Source organism: Salarias fasciatus, chromosome 11 (assembly GCF_902148845.1).
Source record: "Salarias fasciatus chromosome 11, fSalaFa1.1, whole genome shotgun sequence".
Lineage (NCBI taxonomy): Eukaryota > Metazoa > Chordata > Actinopteri > Blenniiformes > Blenniidae > Salarias > Salarias fasciatus.
The window spans coordinates 2,266,964-2,284,421 of NC_043755.1; the positions used below are offsets into that span (position 1 = coordinate 2,266,964).

Below are 17,458 nucleotides of genomic sequence, written 5' to 3' on the forward strand. Positions count from 1 at the left end.
ACAAGATGCGTTTAAACCTTATACTGATCCGGGATCAATGGACATCTTGCTTTCAAATGAAACAATAGCTTCTCTATTTAATGCAAATTGAAGTCATTGATAGGGTGAAAACAGTAAAAGATACATTCATGGGTGCCATTCGATTCAAGATGCTTTGGCTTTTGTTGAAACACCTGCAGCCTTCAGACACTGCATCAGCAATAAGCTGCAAAGTCAGATTAAAAAACACTAAGAAAGTTCGAAAATAATCGCAAAATAAATAGAAAACCTGATTCGGATGAAAGTTCCTCAGTTTCTTTTCTTCCTGCATGCTGACAGCTGTTGCATGCATTAAGTTGACCAGACTGAAATAAAAAACAACTTCCTCTCTAGTATTTTACAAATAAAATCTCCAAACTGATGATTATGCTTTCAAGCTATTTACAATTAGAATTACATTTTTACAGACATGCATTCGAATCAAGCATCAAGGTATATTTAAAGTTAGAAATCAGTGACTATTTAAAGCAGAGCACCAGAGTGGCAAAAGAAAGGAGTAAAGTTGCAGTGTAAGGTAGTTTTGGTGCATTTAAAATTTGAAAAAGTAATCTCAAAATATGGATTGTATTTGATATTTCTTTTGCAAGTCTCTGATCATGTCATTTATAATAACCGAGTAAGAGAAATGGACATAATAATGACAAATCAATGGTGCTGCTGGGGGAGGTGGCTCACTTTACTGTTCGATAATTAACAGATCTAAACTGTGAATTTGTAAAAACATGCATGCTGAAAGCTGCAGAAATTATGCAAAATGAGAAGGCTTTTACACACATCGCCCTGGGAGGTACATACTGCGGCAGATAGATTCATACATCTTCTGTCACGTTTATTCTGTGTACAGCGCTGAAGTCAATTTCAGCTTATGGGGCGACACACTACAGACAGGACAGGTCAGCACTCCATCACAAGACAAACGCTGAGACAGACAAGACAGCCACACTCACTGAGGAAGCACACGCAACATGCATACTCCACACATGAAGGCCTGACCAATCTGTGAACCCAGGACCTCAAAGCACAAAGCTAGGTTGTTTGTTTGTTTGTTTTGTTTTTTTGAGACGAATAGTAAAAGAGGACATATTTGCATCATGAAAAATTGCATAAAGCAGGATTTTGTGAAATCTAAACTACTTCAAATTTTCTAAAATTATATTTTAGGAAACCTTACAAATTATGTATATTTACGGGTTGGGATATATTTCATTACTTGTAATTTGTTTTTCAGCTTGTGTGTGAAGCGAAATAAGTTTAAAAGCAGTTTTCTACTGAAAGTCCCACCTCCGTGCTTCCGCCCTCCTCGCGCGTCTTGTAAACTGATCTGACGCAGCTCGGAGGAGTCCGCGCGCCGCTCCAGCTGTTCCCCCAGCTGTTCCCCCTGCTGCGCCCCCTCCGCCGCCGCCCCCCTCCGCTGCTTCCCCGCCGCCCGCCGCCACCGCCGCCGCCGCCGCCGCCTGCCCTCGTTTCCAATGCGGCAGCGACCATGACAGGCATCGCCGCCGCTTCCTTCTTCTCCAACGCCTGCAGGTTCGGAGGCTGCGGGCTTCACTTCGACTCCCTGTCCGAGCTCATCGTGCACATCGAGGATAACCACATCGGTAAGAGCCGCGCTGCGGGCCGGGCGCCGCGGCTAGCCGCCGGAGCTAGCTTAGCCGAGCTAGCGAGTTATTTCCTGCGTCTTGGCAACCCTGTTGCTAGGTGTGGTGGCGGCGGCTGTGGATGGCTGGGTAGTTTCTCTCCATTCGTGCATCCGAGCCGCTGAACTGGCGGCGCGGCTGCGGTGCAGGCTGGACAGCGTGCGCGCGGTGGCAGAGGAGACCGTTTATGGAGCTCCGCAGGGCGCAACATTATTGTGGCTAAAAGGGCCGCGCGCGCACGCACGGGGCGTCATGTGTGAACTTGTCTGCGGGAGAAAGTGGCGTGAAGCTTCACTTCATCCTGATCCCAGAGGGCCGCGCGTGTCCCAGCTCTTGCACGCGTGGTTGTAACGAGTTGTCAGGGTTTCTGATCGCCGTGCGTCACATCAGGTCTGTCGGAGCAATGAGAGGTCAAACATGCGACCTTTCGTCCTCCAGGAACCAATACAACACTGCTTATCTGATACAGTTTGCATGTCCTGCCTGCATGTCCTCCCACAGTCTAAAAACATGAATTTGGAGTTAATTGTCATGTTTTTCCCATGTTTTCTGTAGTAGTTTTGGACTGTGATATATTGACAACTTGTCCAGATTGTACCCTGCTTTTTCAGTCAGCTTGGATTGGTATAAAAACTGAACAGATGGCATAAATAAGCAATTTGTATCACTGTTGCTTTCAGTTGAAATAATCTAGTTTGTAGCATCTGTAGCTTTTGGTCACTTGATTTTACCTTATGGTTTTAATTTGCTTTGATTAATCTCCAAATTCAGTTTACATGCTGTCAGTATTAATTGAATGATTAACAGTTCCACCTTCCTCATATATTCATCCACTTATTCTGTCATGTCCCTCTTAATGTAGTTAGTACTCACACTACACAGCAAAAATACAAAACTACACAGGTTTGGAGGATTTTCTGTGCAGAGTTTACATGTTCTCCTTGTGCATGCATGGATTTTCTCAGGGTCCAGACACATGGTGTAAAGTTAATTGATGACTCTAAATCGACCAGAGCAAGGGTGTTATTTTCTGTGTGTACTCAGTAATGGATTGATGACTTGTGCATGATGTGCTGTGTTCTTCTGTCCTCAGTTGGGCTCGGCTCCTGCACACAACACTGTTTGATAAAGCGATGAGGAAGATGGACAGCTGATTCCATCTAAAACAAAAAATTAAAAGAAAAACAAAACCTGCTTTGACAAGACATTCCCCTAACTGATTTTAGTTCTCCTGCTATGTTGTCCCTGGAATTCTCTGGAGTCTGGAGACCAAACACACACTGATTGATCTGACAGATGCTGCAGGTGGAGCCTGTGCTTTCCAGCCAACGGTCACAGTTACGAAGCAGCTTGATCATGATTTATTCTCGCTTTATCCCAAGCAGCCTTTTAGATGAAGTGGTGGCTCTAATTTGTCTGTAGGTGTGATTGTTTGTTCCTCCATGTTACACTCTGGTGGTCTTACTCAAGGTGAGCTCGGTCTTTCACCCAATGTCAGCAGGAGAGGGCCCCAACTCCATAAGCTTAAAACATGTAAAGAAGCTGTGGGGTTTCCCTGAGTCTGAATGCAGACATTGCTGCCATCTGTTGTTCAGTTCTCTGTCTTAGTGTTCTGTTCTGTCCTCACACTTTTTAAACAAATTAGGAATAGTGGACAGTGTGTTCTTTGTGATGTCTAAACACCACATCAGTCACATCAGTCTGCCTCTGGTAGTCAGTTTCCTGAATGTGAAAACTTGTGATCCTTATGAATGTATGTCTTAATGTAAAGTGGTGTTAGTTACATGGTTTTCTTGAGGTGTTCTTATAAAATTTTGTCCATGACTCAAAATCATATAACACATGCTTTCAAGCATGAATTTTTACACTGAAAAAATGAAATGTCTTTCTCCAAAAATAAAAGCACGCGGCATCAAACAGTCCAGTATTAAATTGATAACGTAGTTGTTTCATTTAAACTAGTGTAGTTAATCAGATATTTACTTAACAAGTTAAACCCTACAGAGCTATTACTGTCTAAACTAACCTTAAAACCAACTGCTTTTGAGCCATAATTGAAGCAATCCACCTAAAAAGCTGTGGCTTGGCAGAAATAGTAAATGCTCCTATCTGGTAATGCGATAAAAACTTTTTGGAAAAACTTGTGACAAGAAATCACAGCTGATATTTTTAGACCGCGGCGTTTCCCGCTGTTATGTCTCCACTTAACTTTGCTTCATGCCAAATGTAGCAGGTCAATAAAACATATTCAGTGTTGTCACATTTAGATTTTATTTGAACCATGCGCAGACCCACATGATTACTGAAGACCTAAAGGTATCAGCAGCTCATTACTGCAGCCCTCCTGATAGATTACCAACCCTCCCTCAGCCAACAGCGCCTCCTCTTGTTCATGCACCGTTAGAGAGCAACAGTCTGACTTCTACAGCTTCAGATGGTGTCGACTGAAGTAATTAAAAAGTCTGGGTGGAATCCCAGTCAGTCACCATCTCCTGTCCATGTATGCTTTCCTGAACTGGTTGATGTGAATGCTCCTTAAGTCATGTGAAGTTCACAGAAATGGTTACAGTTCACTTGCATTTAACCTTTTTACTGCTGTCCTGTCACCACTGGCAAGATTTATCACGTGTTATTCCCATAACTATAACTCTTACAGTCAATTTATGATATCTAGAAAATGTAAAAACCAACAGAAAGTAGAGAAATACAGGTTTATACTCATAAACTAATCATTGCTTTGCCCCTCAGGACTTCCTTTGTACCATGAGTTTCTCATTATAGCCAACACACAGTAATATTAAAAATCTGAACATTGAAGTTGTGCTTCACACACTCATTACACATTGCTGGATAATGCTCCAGATTTAAACTCTGATTAAATTCAGTGTCATAGTGAAAGGGTTGAAGATGTCATTTTTACACGCTCAAGGTTACAGGTGGAAAATATTTCTTCTGTTAAATTACTGCTGAAAATAATTCAGATGGGTTTTTTCAGGTAGCTTCAGTGACGTTTTCTTTACATGTGTGACACAACGAGCTAATTTGTTTTCATCCTGGACTTTATGATCATTATATTCTATTTGAGTATTTCAAAATGAGTTACGGGCTTTAAGTCTAACCTCAATAGTAAATCTCTCCCCTCGCTGTTGGACCTGGGGCTTGTTGCTACATCTGTCTGAACATTAATCTAACGTTTCAGACTGTGACTTTAGACGCTGTTGGTCTTGTTTGTTGCTCGGATGGCTTTAATATCCTTTACTTTACTCATTGTGTGCTAATATACATGTGTCCGAGGTGTGAGCCTTAGAAAGAAGAAGAGGAAGAGGGAAAAAAAAAGCACTTCCAAATGACTTATTGGGGAATAATGAAGCAATTAGTTGGCTCAAAGTGGAAAAACTCTGCTGCTCCCCCCCCCCTCCCTCCTTTGTCTGCTGGCCTGCGCTCACTCTGAAAAGTGCGAAATCTTGCGCGTTGTGCCAAGTGCCTGTGAAGCATAATTACAGAGAGAGTGCTTGATTTGGCATGTCTTCCTCCTCATCTGGTGGCCTGCTGCTTAAAGCACATTCTCCTTTATAATTAGGCGCCTGGAAAACAAGCACACATTCTTGTCCCTGAGTCCCCGAGACAGGCTGCAGGTCGGGTCTGTGGCCAAGAGGTGGCGCTGCTCTGCTGCAGGTTAACAACACCCCCCCCCCCCCCCCCCCCCCCCCCAATCCCCCCCATCCCCCCCTTTTGTTTTAACTAAATGATCTGTATAGCAAAAGCCTATGGCGGATATAAGGTGCCAGAAGTTACTTCCACAATTTATTTTAAGCACATGTATGTTGCTCGTGCAGTAACCACATCAAGGAGGCGAGAGCTGCGCAAGCAAAATGTAATTTAATGAAAAGAATTTGATATAAGTTTCTTTCAGATGACTCACGGTCAAATTTGACTTAAAATGAGATTTAATTGATCATAGTTTTGGGTTTACAATTTAACTGTGCAATTCTCTATCATTAAACAAAACCAAATTATATTTAAATTCTAACTCGGTGAACTGAAGTGTGGTTCATCCTCCTCTCTGATAGCAGTTTCAAGTTGATGATACCAACACTAGGTGATCAGCTAAGATCTTAGAACAAATTGAGCAAACCTTAAGAGAAAACTGGATCAGAACCAGAGGAATGCTTTAGGATGAGTCGCATCATGAAAATGATGATTACAATTCTGTTTTTCTGTAAAAATAAGATTTATTTGGTCATATTTTAATACTGTATGTATATAAAAGCTGTTAGAGAAACACTTGGCTCTAAAAATATAGAATTCCATTTAAAGAAATATAAACTGATATTTAAATATACTGTATGTCAACAGCCAGCTCAGATTTAGTGATGAGCTTTTCGTTTCTCCCAGCAGTTTCCAGTTGATAACACCAGTGTTGGGTGGTCTGCTTAGACCTTTGTGAACAAATTCATTGAACTTTAAGAGAACACATGCTAATGAGGCCCAGAAAGCGGCGTCAGAACCAGAGGAAAGCTGTTAAGCCTGAAAGTGCTCCTCAATGGCCCTGTGCTCTTGTGTGGTATAAAAACAGCACACACTGAAATGTTTACTCTGTTACTGAACGACCGGGCCACAGTAGTCCAGAAGCAAATAGCGATCGTGTTGTTCAGAGCTGTGAGTGCGCAGCGGACTGATGGGCTGAAGCGTCCCGCCGCAGGAACAATGAGTCCGCTTGTTGCCGATCCTCACTGGAGCCTCACTTTTGCTGTGCACCCCCAAAATCTGTACGGAAGTAATAAATTTGGGAAAACGGTAACTAGTTCCCTGATCTGTGCACCTGGTGGGCCTAATTACATTTCCCCATCCCCCCCCCCCCCCCCCCCCCCCCCCCCCGACACTGCAGCTCCTGTTCCTGTGTGGGGACGGAGACGTGAGCGGTTCCCATACTTGATGGAGCATTTACAAGAGACAGCGAGCAGACATTACACAGCAAAGACGTGTGATCAGGAAGTTTACTGCTTTTTTCTTCTGTGAAGAATTTAGTTTGTTTTCCATTTTGTTCTCATTGTGGATGAAGTGTCGTCTTGTATTCATATCACACGCTATACCTTTTTCTCATTATATTCTCATCATCATTCAAGATTCAGTTTTTCCATCATGCATTGCATTTGATAAGGATTATGCTCATCAATTAAAAGAAAATTAAATTCTGAAATATGCCAGAATTGACCCCTACTGGCTAATTTTCGTGTGTTGAAACTGAGGTTTCACCAAAATTCTCAACATGCAACAAATGTGGAGAAATTGATTCCATAAACAGGCTAAATTCAGATTGTAATCCCAGGTAACTCCATGCACACTAACCAAACATATGTCATAAGTGAAGAAGACAGAAAAAAAATGTTTCAACACAATATTTAGACAAATCCACTCAGGTAAAAACAATCAATACCAAAGTTTTTGAATTTGCGATACAGCAGCTGCATCAAAGTGAACTGGGTTTGTAACATTTTAGCTTCCTTACAGTCTGACCCACAACTGCATCAGATATGACATAAAATTCAGTTAAAATCTGCACAAAGAGCTCAAACAAAACGGAATGTTTTTCTCTTTGTAAAAGTTTTTGAACCACTGTTGCCCGGGATTAAGATTGTAGATTTAGGTGCAGTCTGTAGTATTCAAGAAACTTACTGCTGTCCTGAAACAGTATTTTTAATAATTTAATGGTTATGGTTATTTTTTCAGTTATTGTTGTGCAAATGGGGAGTGACAGCTCACTGAATCAATTTGGGATTTCAGGGAAATCAGTGATGTATTTTCTTTAAAAAGAGACCAGAGCACAGCAATTGGAACGTGAATAAATCCAATTTATAGATGGCATTTTCTTTTCCTTTCAATAGAATAGAATCTGTTTTGAAAAGCAGACAGGGCAAACTGAATGAGCATGTCCAGAGATTACTTCATTCATTGTTTAAATTTACAGTAATGACTGAAATCAGTTTATTTCTGCAGCTGTTTTCTAGTAAAATTGCGAAACTACAAGTGGTCTTCTTTGTCGTAGTGATCATTTGCTCGCTTTCATTTGATTTACATAATTCTAATAAACCATTCATCTAACAAAACAAGCAATTTCATGACAAACAAGCATCTTCAAAATTGCTGTAGCTCATTATTTGGAATATTTTTCCCCCATAAGAATATTGATTATTCAACAGATTAATGAATTGGAGTCGTGGAAATGAATGTGTACCTTTGTGTGCTTCGCTGCGCGTTGGTGCAAACAGGTCTGTTGGAGTGCGTTTCACTCGCCGTGTGCGCGAACCCTATTTATAATGGATCATTTTAACCTCGTGTTTTTTCAGTAACCCGCAAAGGCCGCTTACACACGGAGCTGGACTCTGTCTCATTTCCTCCTCAGAGGTCACATTGTAATGAATTACCTGTGCCACCACTCCTGGTAATGTTCCCCGCTGCTCAGAGCCGCCATAAACATGTCACCATAATGCTCACCACTCCACTCTACCCCACAGTGCATTTGGCCACGAGGGCGGAGAGCCAGACACTGGTGGAAATGAGAGAGGGACTTGTGCGTCTGGTGTGTGTGTGTGTGTGAGGAAGCTTGGTCGGCGTTACGAGCGGGTAGCAGGCGTCACTTCCCCCCGTAGCCTCAGGAAGGTCCGTTTGTGTGATCGTCCCTCAGCTTCCTGTAGCAGACCATCGCAGGCGCCCTATCTGGAGTGTGTTACTGCTTCATTCACTTTGCACAGAGGAACAAGCTTCATTCATGGACGCAAACGATAAAGGTTGCTTTGTGAGATGTGTCCGGCATATCATGAGGCAAAGCTGATCAATGAAAACGAGTTAAAGATATTTCTTAAAAAGTAAAAAAATTCACTGCTTGACATGGAGGGTTTTTATTTGAACTGTCAAGGTAATTTATCCTGCTGTTTGTTACAAGAATCCTGAAATTAGATGAAAATAGATGTTTTATTTCTTTAGAGATAAAATAGTTGAGATTTTAGAGAAAATTGAAATTGAAACCTTTTTATGAAACACCAAATGCTCCACATGAGCAGTATCCTGCTTGTCTCCCGATCCTCTCTCTTCCACGCCCGAGTCTCCCGCTTGCTTCAGGTGTCGGTTTACCTCTGGAACGTGACGCGGTTGATAAATGCCCTGTTTTGTTGTTTTTTCCGGGCGTCGGCCACCATGGTGGACCACCTGTGTAGTTTGATTAGAGGGGTTCCCATCTCCAGCGGAGGCGCCTCCATCCTGATCGCTGCCTGCCGGTGGCCCCAGAGGAACAGCGGAGGCCGAGGGGGGGGGGGCGGCCCCTGCAGGCCTCCTCCCCAGTCCCCACCTGAGGTGTGTGTGATTTACGGCGTGTGGGAGCAGACTGATCCACTGCTGTTTGAGCAGGCAGCCACTCCACTCCCCGAGGCTCATTAGGGATGTTAGGAGGGATTTCTGGTACACACTCACACACACACACACACACATATACCACTACAGTGCCTTTGGTTTCTGGCAGTTGAGCGGTGTCGTAATGAATGTGTCTCTCCGACTCTGCGTTTCCATGACTCTGGCTGCAGAGCAAAGAGAGGTGTGCTGTCCCTCCCGCTCGGGATAAATCCACTGTTAATGAAACACTTGCTTACGACTGAGGCGCTGAGGGAAACCTCCCGGGTCTCAGGCGCTGAGATTTGAGCTGCTCTATCTGCCAGTGTCGTAACACGCTGCCACTATTTTATCCAAGCTAACCAAGAAGTTTGGCTCTAAGCGCTCAATCCAAACTGCGGCCTGTCGCTTGACACCCACGTCTATTTAAAGCAGTGCTGACATGGCTGTGTTGACTTTAATTTCTCGTGGATCGAACCCTCTCACGGATGCTTCGATGTGCTGCAGATGAGCTTTACCGGCCCGTTATAACTTCATGACAGACTTAAAGATGCAGTGTGTCGTCTATACTGTCCATTCCCTGAAAGGGGAAAGTGCCTCACCTTCCATTCCTTCAGGCTTGTAGCTACTGTGTTTCAGCTGGATTTTACATTCATCTCTTTTAAACTCTCATCTTTTTCCATTCAAGTGTTCTGCTTCAAAAAAAAAAATCCAAGTGAGCCAGAAATCAGTGTCTTAATAGGAAACACCTGTGTGAAAGAAAACTCTTCGTGGAAATCAGTTTATCGTTTTTTTTTTCTTTCCTTTTTGCTGCACTATATAAGCAAAGAAACAAATAACAAACATGAGTAAAAGCCTCAAGCCATGGAGCCAATAATGAGTGTGACTCAAGGATTTTTATTACAGCCCATCTAAGGTGTTGCTTACTCCTTCAGCAAGAACTTTAATTATACTTTTTCCACGTATTTTTATCTCATCGCCGCAGTCCCTTTTTTTTTTTTTTTATTATTCCAACTGGAACCAGATTTTCAAGATTAATATCAGTCGGAGTATTAATAGTAGCATTGTTATAGACATCACTGTTTCTTAGCCAATGAGTCGAAGCCGTTAAAGCAGAAAACCGGCGTGCGGACGGAAAGAAGCGGTAGTTTTCGCCACATGGCGGTGGTGGCAGGCCTCCACGGCGCTGTCAGAGGTAGGCAGGGCGGCTCAGCTGGGAGGCGGGAGAAGCTGCTGTTTTATGGGCCGTCTCTCTTCTCCCACATGGACAGCGGCGGCGAAGAGCGTTTGAAGTGGGACCCGCTGCACCTCGGGGTGTGGAGATTGGCTATTGTTGCTCATCCAGCACCGCTGAGCGGGATGAATGTCTGGAGCCCCGCATGCAAAGCGGCGCAGTGTGTTTCCAGTGTGGTCATGCGTGAGCAATGTGGCGTTCACTGAGCGGCTCAACACATACAAAAAAAAAAAAAAAAAGCGCAGGGGAATTAAAAAGAGAGGCTCTTAAGATGCAACTGTCTGTGTTTTTAACCAGTGGTTTTCAAACTGGGACAATTGAGAGAAACAAGTGGAGGGTGAAACATTAATTATGTTGATAAAATATAGTTTTGGAACTGATTTCACTGTAAGAATCGATGAGCAGAACAGTTAGTGTAACAGTTGTGGCAGTCGCGGGCTTTATATAAAGTCTTCACAGGTATTTCACGTTCAAGGATCAAACCAGCTGCTTCTTAATTTTCTTTAGATCAGAAGAGTCAAAAGCAGATCACACGTGATAAAGACGTCTGTATTTTAGCAAAGCAAAACAGTACTACCAAAAATGGCGACAATTCAAGATTAATCCAATTTTATTGAAACTTTCTGGTATAAAATGCAATAAAATGTCAAAAAAAAAAATTGTAGCATTATGCACGTTTTTACAAACTCACTCTGACAGCACAGCTTTGAGGCTAATACTTCGTTTTCATGGCAGCATCATCGATAGCTCAGCATTGTGTTGTTCACAAAAACTCTTATGATAGTTGTTAAAAAAAATCTGTTCTTTCTTAGAAATCTCTACAATTTACAGGGTGGTTTGGAGCATCTGTTGGGCCGGTTTTGGCCCACGGGCCTTATGTTTGACACCCCTTTGAGAGCCTCCCATGTGTAGCAGAAAAGGGTAAAGTTAATAAAAGCTGGTTTAGTGTACCTGCACTCATCAGTGGACTCAGATCTTTGGTCTTTGGCACCGTTTTGTTTGGTTCGACTCAAATATTTTGGCCTTTTGGTTCCATGCATGTAAGCGGATTGTTTCAGTCTTTGTAAAGCTTGCTTCCACCTTCTTTATAAACCAACAAGTCAGCACAGTAACGCATCTGGTTGCACCTTTTCCTCTGTTCCTGCCAGAAACACTGAACCACAGAGGCTTTAGCAGATTGGGCAGCAGCACCACTTCCAGCCTGACCCGGCACTTTCCTGAAAACTGCTGGCTGGCGGTAAAGCGCTCCGGGATTCTCGCCACTGTGTGCAAGTCATCCCTGCTGGGGTTTATGTGCTTGTTGAGGGAGCGGGTGGATGTGGCACCACGCAGCAGAGCCTGATGGTGCAGGGAGGTCTGAATATCCACAATGTCCCACAACAGTCTCTGTTCAGCGAGATGCTTTTAATCACCCATAACCGAACTGAGTTAACTTGTCTCTTTAAATTCACTGAAAATCCATTCCTCTGACAGACCTCTAGTCGTGTTACAGGTATGTATAATTTTGTAAAAGTACATAAAACATGAATGACATTACATATATGCAGGCCTTTAAAGTGGCTCCTTCACATTTATGAACTTATCAAGCGGTTTTAGAGTTTTATTTTTATGGGGCGATTAACTGACCTGCTGTAATACCAGTTTTTCAAAGCTATAACTGGAAATCCGACCATCGGATTTCAGTACCTCTTCATCCAAAGTGAGAGTCGAGACGCCAAACCGAGCCGACTGGAAGCCGAAGGCCGCCAGTCCTTAGAGCAGGGCTGTCAAACATAAGGCCCGTGGGCCAAAACTATATTTGGTTTATAATAAATGATGGATTATCAGAAAAATCACTTAGATCCAGTCTAAATGTCAAAAACTGTCAACTGAAAACAATCAATAAAATACTATTGAAATATCAAAATGGCATACTGATCAACTGGAATGAGATTCAGATTTGCACTAAAACAACACAGTTATTCCAATAATTACAGTAATGCTATTTATTGGTTAACTGCAGCAAAAACAAAGATCACTTTTGTCTCTGTCAACAAAAACACTAAAGCTCAAAGTATTCCTTTTCCTTTGTATTTCGACACAACTTCACACTGCTCCTGTGAGTCGTATACGTTTTTTACAATGTATTTCTGTTCCATGTGCAACAATTGAGAGAAACATGTCATGATGGTTTTGCTGTCCAGCTGAGATGATGTGTTATTGTTGTCATTAAAGACATTTAACAGCTGTGAGTCTGGAAGAGTCCAGCATCGTCCGCTTTATTGCACTGCATGACATTCATGCCTCCCAACAGTCATTTTGGTAAAATTACTCAATTAACTGTGTAAACCGGGGGGGGGGGGAGTTGTCAAGCACATTCTGTCCTGAATGGCCTGATGGGTAAAACAGCGCCATAATTCCCTTTAAATTTAAACTTTTTCTTTGTTGTGGTGCTGAGTGTGTGTGATGGAAATACAGTTTTTCGCAACGCCAAGCAGTTGCGATTGCTACAATCTTGGAGTTGTTTCTTTTACAAAGGATTGTTTTCCTCTCCACTGTGGTTGATTGTGAAATGTGCAGTTCTGTCGGATCCCCGCGTCGTCTGATTCTCCCTCTCTGCTTTTCCGACACTTTCAGATACGGACCCCTGTCTTCTGGAGAAGCAGGAGCAGCAGCAGCCGACATATGTTGCCCTCAGCTACATCAACAGGTGAAGATGACGACAAAAAAAAAAAAAAAAAACCTCTCTGAATATTGTTTATTATGTTTATATAAATCAACTCGATCCATTTCCAAAAATCAAACATGCTCATATAACCTTGATGCTCCCAGGCCGTAAAGATTTATCTCCCAAAGTCTCCACATCACAAAGCATTACTACAGTATCTTGTGAAGTGTGTGTGCTCCTGTGAGGTTCTGTAATGTCGTCTGCTGGATTACTTACATAAATTTCTGCAGCAGTAGGCAGTTGGTGTTTTTTTTCTTCTTCTTCTCTCTGTTTTATTGCGCGGGGTTCATCCCAGTTGTCTTTGATATGGTGCTTTTAAAAGCCTTATGCAACAAGCCGGCGAACAAGACGGCCTGCCTCTGTCTCCCTGCCTTCACAAACACATCTTGATGTGGCTATCACTTAATTTGTTAATTCCACTTTTGCTTTAACAATGTCTATGTTAACATTTCATTTTTATGATACACATTTAGCCGAGACTTTACTATCCATCATAAACCCCGAGAGCTTTTCTTTGATGGGACGGTAGCCAGCCGGCTTTTTTTTTTTTTTTTTTTTTTTTTCCATGTGCTCTACAGTAGCAAACGTGTCTGAGAAACCAGGAGCGGCAAGATGTCGGCCGTAAACCCCGACGAGGTGAACATGTTCTCTGCTCTGCGCTCGCCAGGTTCATGACGGACGCGGCGCGGCGCGAGCACGAGACGCTGAAGAAGAAGGCGCAGCCCAAGCTGACGCTGCCCCTGACGGGCGGCCTGTCGCGCAGCAGCGTCGCCACGCCGCCCCGCCACGCCAGCGGGAACCTCACCCCGCCCGTCACCCCGCCGATCACGCCGTCCTCCTCCTTCCGCAGCAGCACGCCCACAGGTAATCGCCGCGCTGAACGTGCCGCGTTGCTCCATCAAGCAGAAAGTGACAGCAGACGTCTCCTGCCGATTAGAACCATGAGAACCTGCCAGGTTCTCATCATGAATTTTCCCAAATGAAACGTCTTCACGTCACACATTTCTTTTTTCCCCCCCAGAAAATGAAGATATATTGTTTTTTAATTGCTTGGAAGCAACTTTCAGTTCTTTCAGTTGGTTTTGATTTCTACTCCAAGAGATAATATTTCACTAATAAATGACTTTCACACATGTTTGAGATGTTAGGATCGTATTGTTCCGTCTTTATGCGGCCGTCCACATGACTGATCCTGTAAGTAAATACTCCTGACCTGCAGCTGGACAGAGCTGCTCTCCTGCCAAGGGAAATCAGGGACGGCTCCGCTTCCAGCTAACTTGTTGAATTCACTACAGTGCATGTTGTATAACCGTTTTTTTTTTTGTTTTTTTTTCTTCTGCATATCTTATTCCCATGTAGTTGTGTCCTTTTATTTATTTATTTATTTTCTTAAAGTATGCACCCTTCTGGCAAAACATCTTTAATGAATTGCTTCTTGCCCCCAGACCTCAGCGAAATGCTTGAATTCTTTCCCACGATTGGCACACTTCAGTCTTTTCAAAAAACTCATGAAGTACAGATTATGGGAACTGCGCCTGAGGACAGGCGCTGTGAACGGCCCGGGTCTGCCAGCCCGGCGGCCCGGGGGGCCCGAGGGCCCCGAGGCCAGGATGTTGCTGCCACAGATGAGTCAGCGATGCTCTTAAATCAGGTCTCCCAGCGCGCGTTGATGGCAATAATCCTCCTGCAGGTAGCGAGTGTGACGAGGAGGAGGTGGACTTCGAGGAGTCCGACAGCGACGAGTCGTGGACCACCGAGAGCGCCATCAGCTCGGAGTCCATCCTCAGCTCCATGTGCATGAACGGAGGAGACGAGAAACCCTTCGCCTGCCCCGTCCCGGGCTGTAAGAAGAGATATAAGGTAAAACGTCACTCTGGAGATGTGTTTACCTCACCTGAGAGAGAGAGAGGAGGACGGACAGCGGATAAATCTGCCTCCCTCTGCACTGAGTGCGATATAAATAAATGGATCATATCAAATGTGCTGCTGTCGATGGAAAACGGTTCTTTCTGGAGCGTTACAGCAGCATAAATGCATACATCTCGTCCACTGCAGTGATGTGGGCTTTTATGGGATTTTCCATCCACATCTGGTGTGTGTGTGGTTGGAATAAATTACATGCAGCCTGAGAAAATTGCATTGCTGACGTGAATGACAGAGTTACAGGCGAGGACTCATTCTGAGGCAGCGTTCAGCATCCGCTTGGCGGCAGACAGAGATCAGTTCGGAGCAAAGAGGCATTTTGTTTCCCTAATTTAGACTGATAAACTTTTTCTGTTTAAAAAAAAAAAAAAAAAAGAAAAAAAAAACCTGCAAGCGCTGACAGAAGTGTGCTGAATCCTCCTTGTTTTACAGAATGTGAACGGAATCAAGTACCACGCCAAGAACGGCCACCGGACCCAGATCAGGGTCCGCAAGCCCTTCAAGTGCCGGTGTGGGAAGAGCTACAAAACGTCTCAGGGCCTCCGCCACCACACCATCAACTTCCACCCCCCCATCTCCGCCGACATCATCCGCAAGATGCAGCAGTAGAGCCGGAGCGAGCGAGTTTCCCGCTCCTCCCTCCTCCTTTAACCTCCCTCTGCGCACTTTTCCTTCACCTCCTCCTCCACTTCACAGTACGACACGGTTTCCCCCTGCATGGTGTCACGGCGTGTTGTTATTACTCCACCTTAGTTTCATTTCGGAGTGTTGAAGCTTTATATTGTTCACAGTTTTGTATTTTGCACATCGAAGCTTTCGTTTATCAATCTTTTTTTTTTTTTTTTTTTTCCTCTCATTTGGTGCTCACACTGCTGTTCAGAGCAGCCGTTCCCACCTGGAGGTTCAGGGTGACTGTTGAACAACGAAGCTCGTTCTAAAAGTTAAGTTTGCACGTCAGAGAAAGGAGAAATAGACTTTCCAGGGTCTCAAGGAGACCCGGGGAAACTTCCAGTTACTTTCCGTTAACGTTAGTGAAGGCGGCAGCGTTCGGTATTTGGCTTCACTCAAACGCTCTTCTGGAGGCGGAGCTTTAAGGACAGCCATGTTGGGAACCGCTGCTTTGGGGCGCGTTGCAGTCACTCCATAAAGGCCAAGTCACAAGCAGCCTTGTATGTTCATGAGGGCTCTCTGTTGTAAAGGGAAACTTAGGAGCGGTGATGTTTTTTTTATTTGATTTTTTTTTTTTTAAATGAAGGCACCAAGAGCTTGCCTCTGTCAGATGTTGCCCAGAGGAAGCCCAGACTGTGACAGAGGCAAATAAAAAAAAAATACATGAATGTGTGTTCAGGCATGAGTCATCATGAAAAACATTTGTATATTTTTCATTCTCCATCAGACATGAATTATCTGTAGTTGGACCGGCTGATATTACTTTACCTTTCATATCACAAGAATTCAAAACTTCTCTTGATTAGGTAAACTGCAAGTGTGTGTGTGTGTGTGTGTGAGCATGAATTGAAAATCTCAGGTGATTTCTGAAAGCATTTCAGCACCACAGTCCTGCCCAAGTCTTCTGATAGTATTGATGCTGGGGTCAGGGAATCTGTGCGTCATCGGAGTCCCTCACGTCTGAAGCGGGCTCTTCTCGCCGTTTTAACAAAGAACTGATGCACTTTTTGTAAAAGTTGCCAAACCAATCAGCATTTTTGCCAATATCCTGCTCCGGGTGTAATTACAGTGTGTGTGTGTGTGTGTGTGTGTGTGTGTACAGGCACGCGATCATCAACGGTCCTGAGACATTTTCAGTATTGTGAGATTTCTGTACCGACAGTCGTTGCCTTGAATTGTAAAACCATTCCAAAATGCAGTGAATCTTCCAGCTGCTCGGCGGCTCCATCGAACTGTTTGATTGTCGTTGTCGTAGATGAGAGGAGCCGCTCATTCAGCACAGCGACGATCTCACCGTTCTGCTGTGAGGACAAACCCAAGGAGCCTCCTCTTCCTTTGTGCCATAATGTAACGCAAGTCATCTGTGAAGACCCGACTATAATGAAGATTTTAAAAGATGCCACAAAATTTTAAAGCTATCATCACCGAGAGTAATCACAGCATGGATGTTGATCTCCTGAGAGAACTGTATCGGTATCGTACTGCCAGTGCAGACAAACCTATTTGATATTGTGTACAGTGAATGTATTGTCGTGTGTTTAAGAGCTTTATATTTTCATATGTTTCTGAGGTTACAAAAGACGTTGAGTATGAAAATGTGTGTTTTAAAAGGTGAAACCACAGGTGGTGATAAACTGTATTCCGTGGGGAAAAAAAAGCTGCTTCATGTCAACTTTGGTTACATTCAGAATAAAAGTTCCTCTTTTCCTCAGACTGCTGAAGTTATTTACTCGTCTGGAACACAGTTGAGTTTCAAACAGACTTTATTAGTTCATTTTAGATACATGAAAGTCACTGAACTAGTGAGACGTTTCTTCGAATGAAATAACTTAATACTGTAAAAGAGGAGAGAAAAGAAGAGGGAAA

General features: G+C 43.5%; 1 protein-coding gene across 1 annotated transcript; it reads left to right on the forward strand.

Moving 5' to 3' along the window:
- Positions 1-1,292: 1,292 nt before the first annotated feature.
- jazf1b (JAZF zinc finger 1b) lies at positions 1,293-17,280 on the forward strand. The gene is made up of 5 exons (XM_030102573.1): positions 1,293-1,637; positions 12,910-12,982; positions 13,668-13,864; positions 14,691-14,860; positions 15,356-17,280. Exons 1-5 carry the CDS (start codon positions 1,523-1,525, stop codon positions 15,530-15,532), a joined length of 732 nt encoding a protein of 243 aa, XP_029958433.1. The 5' UTR covers positions 1,293-1,522; the 3' UTR covers positions 15,533-17,280.
- Positions 17,281-17,458: the final 178 nt, after the last annotated feature.